Below are 16,627 nucleotides of genomic sequence, written 5' to 3' on the forward strand. Positions count from 1 at the left end.
AAAACACAAACATGACGCTTTACTGCGTGGAGGAAACAGACGGCACTCTGAGGCGACACGGCGGCGCCCCGTCTTACCCGCCAGGTGCTTGTGTCCACGTGGCTTGTCCCACTTCCGCCCCACCTCCAGCAGCTCGTTGCCCAGGGCGTCCTTGTCTTTCTTGGGTTTGTAAGGGTACGGCTTCGGGTACGGCTTGGGATAAGGCTTTGGGTAAGGGTAGGCCGGGTAGGGCATGAAGGGGTAAGGCGGGTAGGCCGGAGGCTGAGGGCGCCGGTGCGCCGGGGTCACGACGGTGGCGCCCTTGTGGCAGTCGATGCTGAGGCAGCACTGGCCGGGCACCTTGACCAGCCGCGGGGCGGGGCAGGAGGGGGAGGCCAGGGGCACGTGGCTGGGGCAAAGGGGCACGCAGCCCACTGCTCCGTCGATGCAGGTGCACTGGTGCTTGCAGCCGGCGCGGAAATTCTCGCCGTTTTGATAGATCCGCCCGTTGTATTCGCAGGAGCGGCCCTCCGCCTTTGCTGAAAGGAAGAAAAAATGCAGGTTGAAGTACTTTATGGATGAGAGGTGATTGCAGAACCATACTGTCTTTAGGTAACATCATATGTGGCATATGATGAGGAACACTTTACAGATATAGACTACAGTGAGAGGAAGACTGAACACATAAGAAAGAGGCTCATTTTTAAATTCATCTCACGTGCATGGGAATGTGAAATGAAGGCGAAGGTGGATAAAATGAAAGAGAGAGGGAGAGACACACTATCCCCAGTTTTATGAAGGAGGCTCTATTCTTAGACCAGAGAGGAATTTTGACTTGTTTACAATGTCCTTCCACTTCAGTCCCTCAGTGGGACTCCCCATACAACACCCCAAATACCCCCCTTTATATAGGAACACCCCCAAATAAACATGCATATAAAAATACCACTGTGTGTGTGTGTGTGCGTGTGTATTTCATGAGACTATTTGTGTACACACTGAATTACTTATATAAATCTGAGAGTTGGCCAGCTTTCAGTCACAGCTCATGAAGGTGCTCTGTCTTTGAAACATGGCACGGCCTTCAAAACCTCAGGCCCCTATCAAAGAGAAACTGCAGCCGCTTGGCTCGGAAGCCCGGTCCCCCACCCTAAAGTTACACATTCCCTCACTCAACCCCAAACTAAACCCCAAACTCTGTGCCATCCTTCTTCATCTGACCCTCCACCCCTACCTGTGTTTTTTTTTTTAACCCCTTCCTACAACCTCTTTGCTACGTACCCCTGCAGATGCCGTGGGTGCGGCCGACATCGTTGCCATAGTTGCACTCCAGGCCTTTGTGGTGGTCGCAGGGCCGTCCTTCGTGGCAGTCCTGGTTGAGCTGGGCAGCGCACACCTTACAGCAGCCGCAGCCGTCCGGGACCGAGCTGACTCCCGGGGGACAGGAGGGGGGCCCCGCCGGACACTCACACACCATAGGGCAGCCAGCGCTCACCTACAGGAAGGGACATGTCATCAATTCGCACAGTGCATTTTACTTGAACTAGAATGCACTTTGGTTTCAGCTGTTATATTCCGGTGTGTTGAGAAAGCATCCTCATACAGCATACTTTACAAGCGAGGGGGCGGCTCTTTGGCACCCAAAGGGACAATAGTTTGACTCATGTTACACAGATCACAGAAATTCCTCCAAGTGTGTGTGTGGCTTAAATATTCGCTGAATACCCAGCACTGTCCCAAGCCCCAGAGGGATATCTGTAACCCTCTGTCGCCTTCCGCTTGGCATTCGCAGGGTGAGCAGGGATGAAAGCGAAGTTCTCTGACCCCCCTCACCCCCCTACGCCTTTTGTTTCTCATCCCCTCTCTCCTCACCCCCACATACACACACACACCAGAACCACTCCAATAATTCAATACTTCAGCAGGTATTGAGATCATAGGGGACTCTCAGCCTGCCTGTCCACAGTCAGATCACCCAAAGGGATCTTCCTGACTCTCTAAACTCAGGCCAGAGGGGGGAGGCAGGACTGGAGGGAGGTCTAAATTGTTTCCGCACAGCGGGCTTCGTCTATTTTCAGTCCTGAATGTGTGTCACTTTTCATCTATGTTCGTGGCACATGGGTCCTGGTGTGCCACTGCGGATTAAAAGCCAGTAAAAGGCAGATCTATGAAATTCAGACTGTATCCAGAGAATGTGGTTAGAGACAGCCACAACCAGAGCCATGCCCCCCAGCTGGCTTCACTCACTGTGGAGGGTGTCAGGTGGGCATCAAGGCCAACAGACATGACAATACACAATACTGTGACAACAACGTTCTATTTTTATCATTATAGGTGGGTACAATGTGATACTTGAAACCTAACCAAAAGTCACCATAATACTCTTGTACAGACTTACCATAGATAGTGTGTCTGTGGTAGCAGTTTAAGGTCTTTGGTATCACTGTAGGATAATATTACTGCAGTGTGGTTTTTGACCTAGTAGCTGCATGATATTTTAAAGTTTTGCTGTAATATTGGCATTGTAGCCCTTAAAAATGTAGTAAGTCAAGTAGGATACAACAGATATTACCGCAGTCGCAATGCATTATAATCAGAGACACTTGAGTCCAACTGAATCAAAAGAGGGAGGGAAAAAAAGTGTAAAGTTTCCCTCGTGAATCACTGGTGGTGAGTTTTATGGCCAGTGCGCAATGAGAACAATTTCAGGATATGCTGCTTTTGCTTTTCAAAAGGCAGAAATGCTTACCGTCAATTTGACATGAAACGGTCTAATTACGTCAGCAAAGAGTTAGATGGAAAATTATTGTAATGTAACCGAAGACAACAGACCAAACCGCTGATTTACAGTAGGCTACAGCCCTGTTCTGAGGGGGAGCAGCCGCCACGTGAGTCATTATTCCTTATGTTTACAACAGTTTCTACGAGCAACAATGACAGAAAATGAACTTTATACACTTACCAAGCCGACTGTCACCATTTGCAACGCAGCAAAGAACAGCAACATCCCCATGTTGCCAACTGACAATTGATTGACAAAGAGGGGGGGGGGGAAGAAATTGTGTAAAAACAACAATTTATGTCACAGCAGAATAAATCCTCCACGAGCGCAAAAACAAGGGGTTTTGTCCACAAAGGTTAATTCCAGCCTGGTTTAGTGTACAGTCGTCCTTTAGAGTCCTTCATCACTTGTAAATTTTCATCGATTAAAGTTCGAGGCTCGTTTTATATTAGCCCCGTGCTTTTTATGACAGCCCCGCCCACTAGAGCCCGCCTTTATCCAATTAGGAGGCAGGCGCGCGGCCAAGGTATTCCAACAGGGGAGGGGGAGGGGCGGGGCTTGGAGCTCCAAAACGGAGAGCTGAGGTTTAGGGGGCGTGGCCAAGCATGAATGCAGTCATTCATAAAAATTCAGAATTACTACATTCCAAAGAGGACCTGGCTTTTGGTGTTTATTTATTTATGTTTGAGCGAAAATAATATTATTGATGCTTTAAAGTCGTTTTCACACGCATACCTCTGTCCGGCTGCTGCTTTGTGAAAAGCAAGATAAATATACTCAGCTGCTAGTCTGTGCTACATTAATACCGGGGCAGCCATAGAAAACAGTTAGGAATTTCCTCCCCCACTTTATAAAAATACTTTAAGACAAGAGCTGGACAGATAAAGTACATACAAGGAGAGGCCAGTGTTCTTTGGAGCTGAATATAAGTGATTGAGTGATAGTGATGCTGAAAATGATTATGATAATCTCCCTCGCAATTCATCACTCTCTTTTCCTCCCTCCGTCCTTTCCATATCCTGTCTTTAGCCCCCACATGCACCTACTCAGAAGTTCCCAGGGAAGGCCGCCCCTCTGCGCGCACACACACACACACACACACACACACACACACACCTAGTCATACAGATTCATACACAGACATTAATTTAGCTGAGGCTGTGCGGTGGAGGTGCAGTGGTGGAGAGTGCAGAGCGGAGGTGAGGACCGCCTGGCTAATCTTCCTCTCACCCCCACAGACACGCACACAGGAAACTGGCCATCTACCTGAGCTGCTATAACGCTCTGACCACCTTGTGCACCACAGCGATACACACTGATACTACTATGTGAGCGGGTTAAACACATATCCCACACCTATACTCTCAGACACACCATTAAACTGCTCACTAAGTCACGCAGGCACTCGCAGTGGGCTATTTGTTGAAATTCACCGAGAGGGATGGTGGGGAGGTAAATTGTTGTTTTCCCTTTGCAGCTTCCCTGAAATGTATCATTAAGCAGAGGGATGCATGCAGTCATTTGTGCTAATGAGGAGGATATCATCCCCCTTCATCCTCTCCCTAATCACCCCCTGCACAAATGAAACAGTCACATGTAGAGATAAACATACATTCGATAGGCTTATGGTGCATGGATGTGAACACACACACACACACACACACACAAGCACACCTGCGTGCATATACGCACACAAATACAGAGACCTATACAGAAGCTCACATGCACACACAGTTAAACACACATATACATGCACACACACACACACACACACACACAGAGGCCTACACAGAGAGCAAAATTATGTATTCACCAAACCTCCATCCTCTTCCCACACAATCCATCTCTCTCTGTCAGTAAGCGGAGGTGATGTAACTGGCTCATGTAAACAACCCCGATAACTAAGAGAAAATGAGGAGAGAGAAACTACTGGATTCTCAAATGCACGCACACACACACACACACACACACACACACACACACACATACATAGAGGGAGAAGTATGTTTTCTTTGTATTCATATTGAAGTTCCAGTGACTCATCAAAGAACGTGTCCTTTCCACTTTGGGCTCAGTGGCTTCCATCCTAGACATAATAAACAAACATAGTGAATTTCCAAAACACACACACACACACACACACCAAAATAGAGGCATTCATTTGCTGATGAGGATCGGCATGGGCAGTGGGAACATGCCCTCTGTGGTGACCTCTGCATTCTGAGCTGACAGCGAGCGTCAACTCGTAATGGTTAAAGTGACACAAGTCTGCTTTTAAGAGTTCACTGGAAAACCTTCCCTGTCACTACTATTAAAAAGTCCAAAGGAACGGCCAGAGTTGGGGGGGGGGGGGGGGAGGGGAAGGGGAGTGAGGGGAAAAGGCCGGGCAGTGGCAGGTGAGAAACAGATCAAACCTTCAAAAACAAGTCAGTGGAAATAAAGTAATAAAGGGGAGAAGAGAGAGAGAGAGAGAGATGGACTGGGTAGGGAGAGAGACTGGGGAAAGTGTGAGAGTCATGCGTGGAGCCAGGGAAATATTAGGCAGCGAGAAAAGAAGAAAGGAGATAGAACAGGATAGCGGAGTGAGGTCAGCGGAACAAAAGCCGCTCGCTATTCAAGATCTGATTCTTTTAACTGCCAGCTGCTGTTGAGCCGCGAAGAGCGAGAACACCGTGAGTCAAGCAGAAAAAGAGCTGGTTTACCGTTAGGAAAGGCTTTGTATATTTGTGAGAATGAGTGTGTTTATACATAAAGGAAATGGAAGAGGAGAGGAGTGGGGGGGCAGGGGGGGGGGCGGAGGACAGGTGTGGAGTGTTTGTTTAAGTCAGATGAGAGCTCCTGCCACACCTGCTGAGACACTCCTCACTCTGAGGTGCGGACACACAGCCTCATTCTCTGTTGTACACTCTACACACACACACGCACACACACACACACACACACACACACGCACATACACACACACACACACACACGTCGCTGTCAGGAGAAAACCTTGTAACTCCAATTTTAGTGATTTTCAGGTTTCAACTTCAATTGAAGGCTTCCATTTCCAAATTCTACAATCCTTGGGCTTATGAAACCTTTTCAAAACCAACTGGATAAACTCAAAAATGCATGGTGGTCAAGCTAAAAATAAGTTTTTGTTAGTTCCTGAAAAGTCCACATTTTGGAGATACAAGGTTTTCTCCAGACAGCAGTGCACACACACACCCAGATACACACATCGCCTATTTACTCCTGCTTGCACCCAAACACAATTGCACGCACATACGTACAGTCGCAGCAGCACTTTGGCAATCTGAAGTTTAATGGATTTGATCTGTTATTGACATAATGTTATTGCCTTTTGGCACTGTGTGTGTGTGAATGTGCGTGTGTGTGTGTGTGTGTGTGTGAGAGAGAGAGAGAGAGGACAGAAGCAGGGTGACTGCAAGAAAGAGAAAGACACAGAGAGCACAGCGTGTTCCAAAACAGAAGAAAGGGGAAAGAAAAACAAGCAAAGAGAGAGCAAGGTTATGAGAGTGGGAGGGAGAAAAGAGGAAAGAGAGAGAGATGGGGGGGGGAGAGAGAGAGAGAGAGAGAGAGAGAGAGAGAGAGAGAGAGAGAGAGAGGAATTTAAGTCCCAAAGTTATTTTTAAACCAAGAACAGGAACTCTACTGTTGACTTCCCAAACACTGAAACATAGATTGGTATAAGAGTAGAGCCGGGAAAAGGAGACAGGGAGGGCAGATACACACACATACACACACACACACACACGCTCTGTCATATCTATGTCTGCTGAGGCTGTGCACACGTGTGTCATCCTACACACGTGTCCCTCCCTCCACACACATACCTGTTAACACCTTCACATACCTATGCCGATTCACATTTGCTATATTGCATGCACACAAACCCCCGGTTCCATCGGGGCATGCTGCTGCACATTTTCTCTGCATGCATATGTATATATATATATATATATATATTTATATCCCGCTATATTTCAAGGCCATGTGTTCAAGACCTTTACTGACACCCTCAAACCCTTGATCACAGATGAAATACTCATTCATTTTAATTCCTATTTTTGAAATCCCTATTTTCCTCTATACATTGCATTTAGTCTAATTGGCTATAATCAAGATATAGTGTACATAGGATCAAAATATCTTAATTAGAGGCCAGAGCTGAGCGTAGACAGAAAGAGAGGAGTTACAACATAAATACAACATAGATGACAGACCAGCCAGAGTGCAAATGAGGAGACGGAGAAAAATCACTGTGGATACAGTTTCATACTAATTGAAATAAGTACAAGGTCATCAACTGTAATCAAGCTGTTGGCACCCTCCTTCTTGGCACAATCTGCCCAACAACAGGCTTTTTACTGCGCTCTTTACTAGGTATGTCACCGGGCCATTATTGTCAAATAAAGACATTGGGGTTTATGGGGAGCAGGCTGGGACAAAACTCGCACACAAAGACGGGAGGGGAGCGTTTCTCCTGTGTGCGCAAAGAACACACACACACACACACCCTCCCATTCATTCGCGCTTTGTCAGGGGCTGTTATGAAACCTCAGCTCCATCAATGGCTGTTGTCTTCCCGACTGGGGGCCGCCTCACGTCCTGCGGAGTCAGGAGACGAGTAAGGACGCACGAGTGGGGATAAACAGGAAGGCAGGCACCGGGGGGGGGGAGCTGCCCAGGTGCACCGGTTACAGCGTTATCCTAAGAAGTCGTTATGTGTTACAAGGGCACGAGGCGAGGGTTTGCTCTGCGTCACGGAGTATCGCTTCCTCTCGACCTTTAGCCCGGGTCGGCTCCTCAGGTGACGAGCCAGGTCAGCCTTAGCACGCACTCCGGGGCCCCGGCGCTCCCATCGGGGTCACAGGAAACTGGGTCACCTGTACCTGCTTGTCAGAGGGTCTGCATCTCACCGACACTCCCCACCCCGCCAGCCACCCAAGGCTAGGTCACACCCTCCCCTCTGGACCCCCCCCCCCCCCCCCCCCCCTTCTCCTTCCCCCCCACCCTTGCCCTCACTTCCAAGGTGTCACAGAGAGCACCCTTGTTCTAGCCCTCGCCCCCTTTCCACCCGGGACCCCCTCAAAAATCCCAGATATCCCTGCAATTTCCGGTGCAATGTTTATTTGGCGGGAACAGGGGTGGGGGGCGAGCCGCCTTGAAAAAAGAGCCTCACTCACAAACAGTTTGGGCTGCGTTCGAGGGTAAACATGTGCAGGAGGGGCCGTGCGAGGCGAGCGGTGAGCAGGACTGAGGCGCATGTGTTCTGGTCCTGACACGCAGATCCCACCTCAGCAGGGACACAGAGCACGGCTCTGTTCGGGCCCCAACCGCCGCAGCCTCATAAACAACTCCCCCCCTCCACCTCCTGTCTGTTCAATGGACAGCGCCCTCTGCTGGGAACATCAGGACACAACAGGAAAAAACAGGACTAAGGATAAACAAGATGCAGAGAATGAAATAAACTCAGCTCGAAGCTGTAATTACTCAACAAGTGGTGGCGGTAGCGTTGATGCTGATCATATTTTTTTGGAGCTTTTTCATGCTGTATTTTCATGCTGATGTATGCAAATATAATCAAATGAAAAACATGTTTTTGAGTGAGACACGTCCCAATATAGCAGGGGCCAATCAAGATGGCAGGCACCTAACATATTATTAAAAGGACTTATTCATGTTTTAATATATAGCTATTGCTTTTAAAACGTTCAAACACATTATTCAGTTCTATAAATTGAGAGACAGTGAGAATATTCCTAGCGTAACAAGACACAAATCAGAAACAAACAGATCAGTACACATCCAGAGCCTCGAGTCAGTAGCTCTATGGAGTCTCCCCTCTTTGGCAGGCCCACAGCGCCTCACTTCCTCCTCAAGGAGAGCGGCTGCAGGAGAGGCACAGGCAGGGGGTGGAAGGGGGCGTTCGGGGAGGCGCAGGGCGAGGGCGGGGGCGAGTTTTCGGGCAGCAGGAGGGGCACGCGGAGGAGGGAGCCAGACTGACAGATGGGAGGTAGGAAATGGGGGCGTCTGTCTCTCCTGTGGCTCGCCGCTGTGTCTGAATAAGCCTCTCTGTGGCCCGCCGTCCTGCTGCATCTGGATGCAAATAGCTGCTGCTGCTGGCTGTGTTTGTTGGCGGAGATGGAGTCCTTCTCGTTATCTGCAATGCCCAAGCTTTGTAACCACTCACACAGCCCGTCATCCCCCTCTCTCCCGCTGAGCGTTGGCCTTACACATTTCTCCAAGTCCCTTCCTTTACAGTCCACCTTTCGACTCCTCTTCTTCCTCCTCTTCCCCTGCTGCTTGTCTTTGCTCGCCAGTGATCCGCACCCAGGCTCCTCTGACGTCTGAAGCGGCGACACCACTCTTCCCCGTCTCCCTCTGTTTTTGCCCTGGGTCCTCGAAGGCGGAGAGAGGTGAGAGAGCGGCTGCCTGTCCTCCGGTCCGCTCTGAGCCTGAGGACCGGCTGCTATCAGAGACAGCGTGTCTGCAAGAACCCCTGCCTTAAATGCAGCGTGCCGGTGCAGATCTGAGCCCGCTTCGGGCCGAGGCTGTTGTTGTGCATTCAAAACTGTGTCTGCTTGAGTGTCCTCTGAGGGTGCATCGTTGCAACCCAGACATGGAGCCGCACGAACATTGCCGCCTGTCTGTGCATCTGTAAAGGTGTGTGTCTGTGAAGCTTCGGCGGCGTGTGTGTTTGCAGGCAGCACGGCTCTGGACCTGCAGAATATGGAGCGGAGACGGCGGTGTGGGGGAAGGCTGGCGGAAAGCCCAGACGGCCCGATGCTGCGGAACAGGGGTGGGGGTCGAAGGGCGGCAGAGGGTCTCAGCTTCCCAGCCTTCCTCTGAGTGCTTTTATCCATTCTAGTATCTTCCTCCATGACATTGCGATATCCTTCACAGATGCTCTATTCAGATTGCCAGTGTGGGGGATGGATGGCTCGTTCCCCTCTTCAAGTGATGGAGTAAACAACGCTGAGGATATGTCCGCACACGTGTCCACAACTGTCCAAAATGAAAATGATGATCAGATTGTAGACACTGCATTGATGTTACAAAGGGAATCTTCTTTACAGCCTCTCCGGAGTGAATTCCTCTTCTCTAATAAGGGCTAAGAAGAAACACAAAGATATCAAAGTAGAAGCACGTTCTCTATTAAATGGATAGTTTAGTTTATGCATTAACTACATCGTAGGCAATGGTCTAAAGGTAAAAAAAGACAGTTGTGAGAGTAGAAGTGGAAGAAGCAGAGGAGGTGAGAAAGCAGAGGGAAAACAGTAATGGTGGATATCCTTGTGTACGTACAGCATCAGCCAGCCAACACCTCTTCATGCTTACATAAGGATGCCTCACGGTCGTAATCACATGTAACCGTGCCTCTTTGGAGAGATGTCCAGGCGATTCAGAGAAGAATGCCATTTCCTCTGCACTCCTTTGTTCATCATCAGGCGCTGGCTCTGGTCCACCACTGCACTCCTACGTCTGCCTTCGCTGCCTCTCTGTTTTCAATTCAACCACTTCAGTAATTCCTTTCTCTCAGAATCTTTTCTCTATCTGACGGTGCATCTCTCCACCTGTCTGCCCAGTGTGTCTCTGTCAGTCTGTTTGAGCTTGACTTTTTTTTTTTTTTTTTTTTTTTTCATCTAAGCCCTGGATAATCCCCATCTCTATTCCAAACAACCCACCCACCTTCTCTCTTTCATCCTGTTGCCCTCTCGGACATGAAAGGTGCAGTCCATCTACCCTGCTTCTCCTTCTCAATAAATTATGAATGAATGGTGTTCTGAAAAGAGAGCAGGAGATATTCATTTACCTCAAAGTGGACTTATATATAGGCCTACTTTATTGATTTGACATTATATGGTATTTTCTGATACCCTGCAGTTCACTAACCTAGTGTTTTTAGATCTTATGTGTCATCAGTAGAGGAGACACTTCACCAATGATAATTTATTTAAATATTCATAACCTAAGAACAGAGAGACTATCCAAAATGTCGAAATTAGGCCTTTCATGTGGCATCCAGAAGTCGCCTTGCATAAACGGTCGCCACTGTAGTTGTCCACTTGGCCACAGCGTGACGCTATCTACACTAATGTGGACAAGAGAGGGGCTGAAAAGCTGCGCGGTCCCTTTTAACGGCAACGCAAAGCGGAAGTACTTCATATTTAGTGGTCCGGGCGGCCAAGAACGGTGATAGCTTAACGGCAAGGTAAATATTGGAATGCTTTATTTCATATTAGCACGTCTGTATTATATGTGACATCTGAGAATTTGGTGTGAAACTGTGTTCCGGTTTGAGGATTTGAGTGTTTGGTAAAGAGAAGAGGCGGTGGCGAGAGAGGAGAAGGAGGAGAGGAAGAAGAGGGCAAAGTCACACGGAGGTTATTGGAGGAAAAAGCTGTGAGAGCTGCCAGTACATTACATACGCAGCCGCTCCACAGATTGCAAAACACCCCCGACGTTGTTGGTGGGGAATGGCCCGGCGGTTAGGGATAAAATGTTAATAAAAGTTCCCATTTTGACTGTCTGAAGCTCGGTTGTGTGTTCAGGTTTGGGGAGCGGCTTAGCAGGAACGTGTAACGTTTTAGCACAATACGGCTGAGAGACAAACGGTTAGCTGTTAATGAAGTTAGCTAACCGACAGATCTCATTTAACGGCACCAGGGCAGCCACTTTGACCATTTACCAACCAAATCGATTATTGAAAGAGAAATTAAACTCCAAATGATGGCTGCTTTGCTGTCAAAGTGTTTTGGAGAATAAAGTAACTTAACAGCCACAGTGAAAATGTACCTGCCTTTGGCTAATATCTGGTAGTAATTGGTGAATGGCACACATCCATTCTTTGGGTTCAAAGTAGTTTGTCATAACTATTTACTTGCAAATTATTTTAAGCAACCTGAAGGCCAGGCCTACTTGTTGATAGATTTATTAGTGTTTACTCTTTAAGTTTATTTAACCTCAGCTAACAGGAACCTTATCGTCATAGGGGAATCTAGTTCACTCTTGTTTGCTCCTCAGCTAGTCGCACATAAACCATACAGGAAAGCACACCCACCCATGGTACACCCTACATTTGAATGGCCATAAACAAGCTTGCCTTACATAAGTGTCCTCTCTTGTGGCATAGTAAAAGCATTGTACAGGCCTGCTGCCTTTCAGCCAGTCTGAAACTGGCCTGAAATCACAATGAAACGTATTAATCAACATTCATCTTCTCCTCTTTTCTCCTGTTACGTCTTCCACGCAGATGGCTCACAGGCTGCTAGTCCGCAGAATTTGGACCCTCCGCCATCTCCCAGCATCCACCACCACCTCCTCCTCCTCCTTCTCCACCTCCCTGCAGTCTGCTACACCCCGTCTCTCCTTCCTCTCTCCCTCGCGCACGCTGCCTCGCTCCCTTCCTCACACGTCTCGCCGCGAGGTCTCCTTCAACATTCAGGACCACGAGGACTTCACAGAGAGGGTCATCAACAGCGAACTGCCCGTGCTAATCGACTTCCATGCACAGTGAGTGCCACAGGGAGGAGGGATGGTTTGGGCAGGCATAGATTACTGACCGAATGGAGTGAACGGATAAATACATTACTTGACGATAAAGACAAATAAAGCCTCAAAACAAGGTTACTCAAGCAAAGAAGAGGACATAGCCATCAGGGTGGGGGAGGGATACAGACCCGTACATAAAAGCATGTCTGTAGAAGTAGGTCTTAAGAAGTGATTTAAAAGACCACACTGGTTTTGCCTGCCTGATTTCCTCTGGGAGAATGTCCCACAAAGATGGTGCTCTGACGCTAAAAGCCCGGTCTATTTTAGTCTTAAGTCTAGATTTAGAAATTACCTGCCCAGGCATCTAAGGTTGCTCCAGGGCTCATAAGGGGTTAAGAGGTCAGAGATGTACCTGGGGGCCATACATGCCTGTGCTTCAAAAGTGATCAGCAAAATCTTCTGAAACAAATCAATAACCAGTGAAGTGATACCAGAATTGGGCTGATGTGATTTCTATTGGTGGCTCCAGTTAAAACTCAGACCGCTGGATTCTGTACAAATTCTATACAAACTAGAGGCGTTTGAGGACTGTAGGACTTTATAATTACAATTCAGCTGTGAAATAAATAATTAATGATAATAATAATTTTAAAAAAGCCACATTTTGCATGTGAGGTTTGACAGCTCTTTTGCCCGATTCCCCACAATTTTCAGAAAACCCCTTTTTTTAAAAGAAGCAGATGGAAATGGTGATATGTACGTAGAAAGCTTCTTGCAGAGGCTTGGCTGTATAATGCCTATGGATGTTATCACAAATTGACAATGGTATAGGAAAGGCCCCACCTAAATGTTAAGTTTAAAATCATTATGTAAGTTATTTTATAGCAGTGGTCTTCAATCCTGGTCTTAGGGACTTGGGGACGGTCTTAGGGTTTTCATTCTAGCCATGTAATAAGGGACTGTTACACACCTGGGACACGAGGTGGATGCAGTTAACCACCTGATAGGATAGAAAACCAGTAGTACTCTGAGTACCGAGGATGAGGATTGAAGATCAATGTGTTTGAGCAGTTTGGTTCAGAAGAAAGGTTCAGACCATCTGTGCCTTAGCCTTTGCAGAGGCTGTGTCTGCTCTGCCAAATGATCAGTAAAAATGTCTCATAATAATATTGATACATGACCGTAGTTCAGGGATTCATGCATTGACCCTGGAAAAGACACTGCTTTAACGACTGCCCAGTCCTGTCTCTTTAAATGTATAGAAATGTAAATTATGTGTCTTACTGTTATAAATAAGTACACAGATGCATAGATGCTGGCAGCTGACCGCTGGGTTTCCACTCTCAGCAGAGTCCAGTGAGGTTACACAAGAGCTGCTGCCAAGACAGCCACTGGAGATACGCTGCTCTAGAGTGTGTTTTACAGTCCATCTGCATAGCTTTAGATTGCATGTATCGACGTGACACAAATTATCTGTGCCCAGAAGAGCTGACAGGTGTTCAGATGAGACAGTCGCAACTAGAGCGGTAGAAAGATCAGAGCTTGTTCAGGTTGTATCATGGGATCACAATGTTGGTTTCCTCTTCTCTATAATCAAGTGCGATCAACTCCATCGCAGCACCGTAGATGCAGGCTTAGTCCTGTGTTTACCATGAATGCCAGTTCAGTTCTGTGCTTCATAGCCAGTATTATTTGCAAAACAGTCTAGCCTTAATTGAGTCATAGCAGTTGCTTTGTCCCCAAAAATCTAGACAAGCTCATGGATTCGTGGTAAAAACAGGATGCTGCTTGTTGCTGTAACTGCATAAGATTTAAGTTTCTGAAGTGAAGGAACTGTATGGCTAACTGAATGAGTTAAAAAAACTCTTTAGATGGATAGATGCGGCTGTATATTTACATATAATCCTGAGGAAAAGCATTATTCAGATTTTTGTTATTCAGGAGTTGTGAGGAGGGAAGATGAAGCACATCACATTGAAATCATCTACCATATTTAAGGTCGTGTATCTCATGCTGATTAATGATACAATTTTCCAGGGAGCTTTAATTTGACTGAGGCCCGACTGTATAGCAGATCTTTTGGGGAGCACCAGGTATCCTAGCAACATCAATGCCTACCTTGCATTGAATCACAAGTTGCTTAGCAGCAGCCATGGGGCAGGATTGTGGCACTAAAGCTTGCCCGGCCAGTGAAAATTGCATTGGCATAACTGTTTAGGTATAGCTCCAGTATCAGCAGTTGAATGGTTTAATTTCAAAATGCTTAACATCAGGACCATTTTTATAAAAAGTTGTTACCTGAAGTTCATTACTCAGTATTTCAAAAATGCAAATAATTCCCTCCTATAAAATATTTATATTTTGTGAACAAAAGCTACTAACTTGAAAGTTTTTCAGTGACAAGTTTTACTTCCATGTCAGCAAACATTTTGTAACAGGAGGTGTCAGTTTTTTCAAATAGTGGATGCCTCATTTTGGAGACAGTTGAATAGTGAAATGGAATTGGACCCATTTGCTTGTTTTTAAATCTGTAGTAGCCTATATTCTTGACAAATTAACAGAATTGTGAATACTGCAGGGTTTTTTAAACTATTTATTTGACATTGGTCCCGTTGTTTTTAGGTGGTGTGGTCCCTGTAAGATCCTTGGGCCGAGGTTGGAGAAGGCTGTTGCAAAACAGAAAGGTCGCATTGCCATGGCAAAGGTTGACATAGACGATCACACAGACTTGGCTATCGAGTATGGGGTAAGAATTCTTTTTATGGTACTATTGACGTTTGGTTAATTATCTATTTTGCTACCTCTGAGGTCTATAGTTTGTATAGAATATCCATTGCTTTTTGCTGTCAATCAATCTTGCCTAATGATAACTTGCCTCTATCTCCAGGTTTCTGCAGTACCCACAGTAATCGCCATGCGGGGAGGCGATGTCATCGACCAGTTTGTGGGGATCAAAGATGACGATCAGCTGGACTCATTTGTCAGCAAGCTCATTGGACAATGAACCCGTCAGTCTCAGACCTGTCATTCATCACCGTTTTGACGCCATTTTGTATGATTCTGGCACGGTCTGCAGCGCCTGACAGCTGTTTTGAGCCGGTGAAATGACAGCCAACAAATAAACAAACCCTGCCACACACCCAACCGGCAGTCTCTCAAACGCTCACACCCATCCCTAGGGGCACTGCTTCTGCTGTGTATTATTGCTTCTGTTTCTATATCTCTCTGTTTCTTTAATCTAGTGATGGGTGTGTGCCTTTGCGGAGCTCCATTCCCGTCTTAGTTCATGTCTTGCTTCCATCTTGCAGCAGCTCCATCTCTCTCTTTCGTAATGTAAAGGCTCCACGCTATTCGAACTACTAGAGCAGCTGAGCCGGTGTGTAACAGTTTGCTGTAATAGATTCTATAGAGTGGACAACTACACCACTGTACTGCACTTATACTGTATTATATGAGGGACGAAAGTGTATAGTTTTAGTGGGGGGAGGACTTACAGGAAACCTGACAATGGTGAATGAGCTTCGTGACAATGTTATCTGCAGTTCCTGCTTCTGTCCACACGAGGGTGGCCTTTCTCTAGCATTGCGAGGCCACACACAGTCATTTTACACCATTATGCCTAATAATGTGAGAACGGAATGTGTGTGTGTGCGTGTGTGTTAGTGCGTATGTGTGTTTCTGTGTGCATGTCTCTCTGTCTGTAGTCTGTCTCTGGGTCCTGACTGTGAAACCTAAGTAAAGCGGGAATAACAAATATGGGGTTAACTTAGTTTATTATTGAAATAAAATCTATGTAATATGACCAAGTGAAGTAATAAAGGACTTTAAAGATGTTCCCTACTTTTAAGTGTGTTTTAATCTTTAGTTGGGGAAGAGATATTATAGGGGTGAGGACTTTAGACTTTTCTCTTTATCTTAACCACTTTGTTTATTGCCCCTAATGACAATGATGTGATGAAGATGGTATTTAAGTCATGTACTTTCCCTTTCAGCTATTCTGGTATAAGGGCCTAGTGGAATGCAGAAATAGGATTCTGGTGTGATGTTTGTTTGGTCGTCGGAGTTTAAGAGGGAAGAAGGGGAGTTTTCCCGACTGACTAAGGCTTTTCTCAAACAGGGAAATGGATGTGAGGTTTCCACTGAGTATAAGAGGCTGTGTTAAACTAATGACCTGGAATGACCTAGTTTGCATTAATTCCCTGCTTTCTTCTATGCCAATGGATTTATCCTTATTAGAAATGGTCACATTTTCATTTTCTGTTGTATATAACTCACAACACCCCCCTCCCCTCCTCTGTGTCTGAACATGTAGGTGTTACTCACGCTCTCTCCAACCCTCTCATCAGTGTAACTGAGTGGTAG

General features: G+C 46.7%; 2 protein-coding genes across 4 annotated transcripts in view; one reads left to right on the forward strand and one right to left on the reverse strand.

Moving 5' to 3' along the window:
• LOC139926729 (CCN family member 1) overlaps positions 1–16,627 on the reverse strand; it is a 30,987-nt gene that overhangs the window by 5,107 nt on the left and 9,253 nt on the right. For 2 of the 3 annotated variants that reach the window (XM_071918531.2, XM_071918532.2), the window contains exons 3-4: positions 1,261–1,474; positions 78–518 (exon numbers count right to left, since the gene is read on the reverse strand). In XM_071918531.2, coding sequence (XP_071774632.1) covers positions 78–518; positions 1,261–1,456 — 637 coding nt within the window. In that variant the 5' untranslated portion in view covers positions 1,457–1,474. Of the gene's footprint in view, positions 1–77; positions 519–1,260; positions 1,475–2,941; positions 3,163–16,627 lie in introns of those variants that run through there. The other variant, XM_071918530.2, reaches the window with a different exon arrangement.
• txn2 (thioredoxin 2) lies at positions 10,862–16,098 on the forward strand. Its single transcript, XM_071918517.2, has 4 exons — positions 10,862–10,985; positions 12,027–12,286; positions 14,888–15,011; positions 15,153–16,098. The coding sequence occupies exons 2-4, from the start codon at positions 12,027–12,029 to the stop codon at positions 15,267–15,269; spliced, it is 501 nt and encodes a 166-aa protein (XP_071774618.2). The 5' UTR covers positions 10,862–10,985; the 3' UTR covers positions 15,270–16,098.

This window comes from Centroberyx gerrardi, chromosome 7 (genome assembly GCF_048128805.1).
Source record: "Centroberyx gerrardi isolate f3 chromosome 7, fCenGer3.hap1.cur.20231027, whole genome shotgun sequence".
Classification (NCBI taxonomy): Eukaryota; Metazoa; Chordata; class Actinopteri; order Beryciformes; family Berycidae; genus Centroberyx; species Centroberyx gerrardi.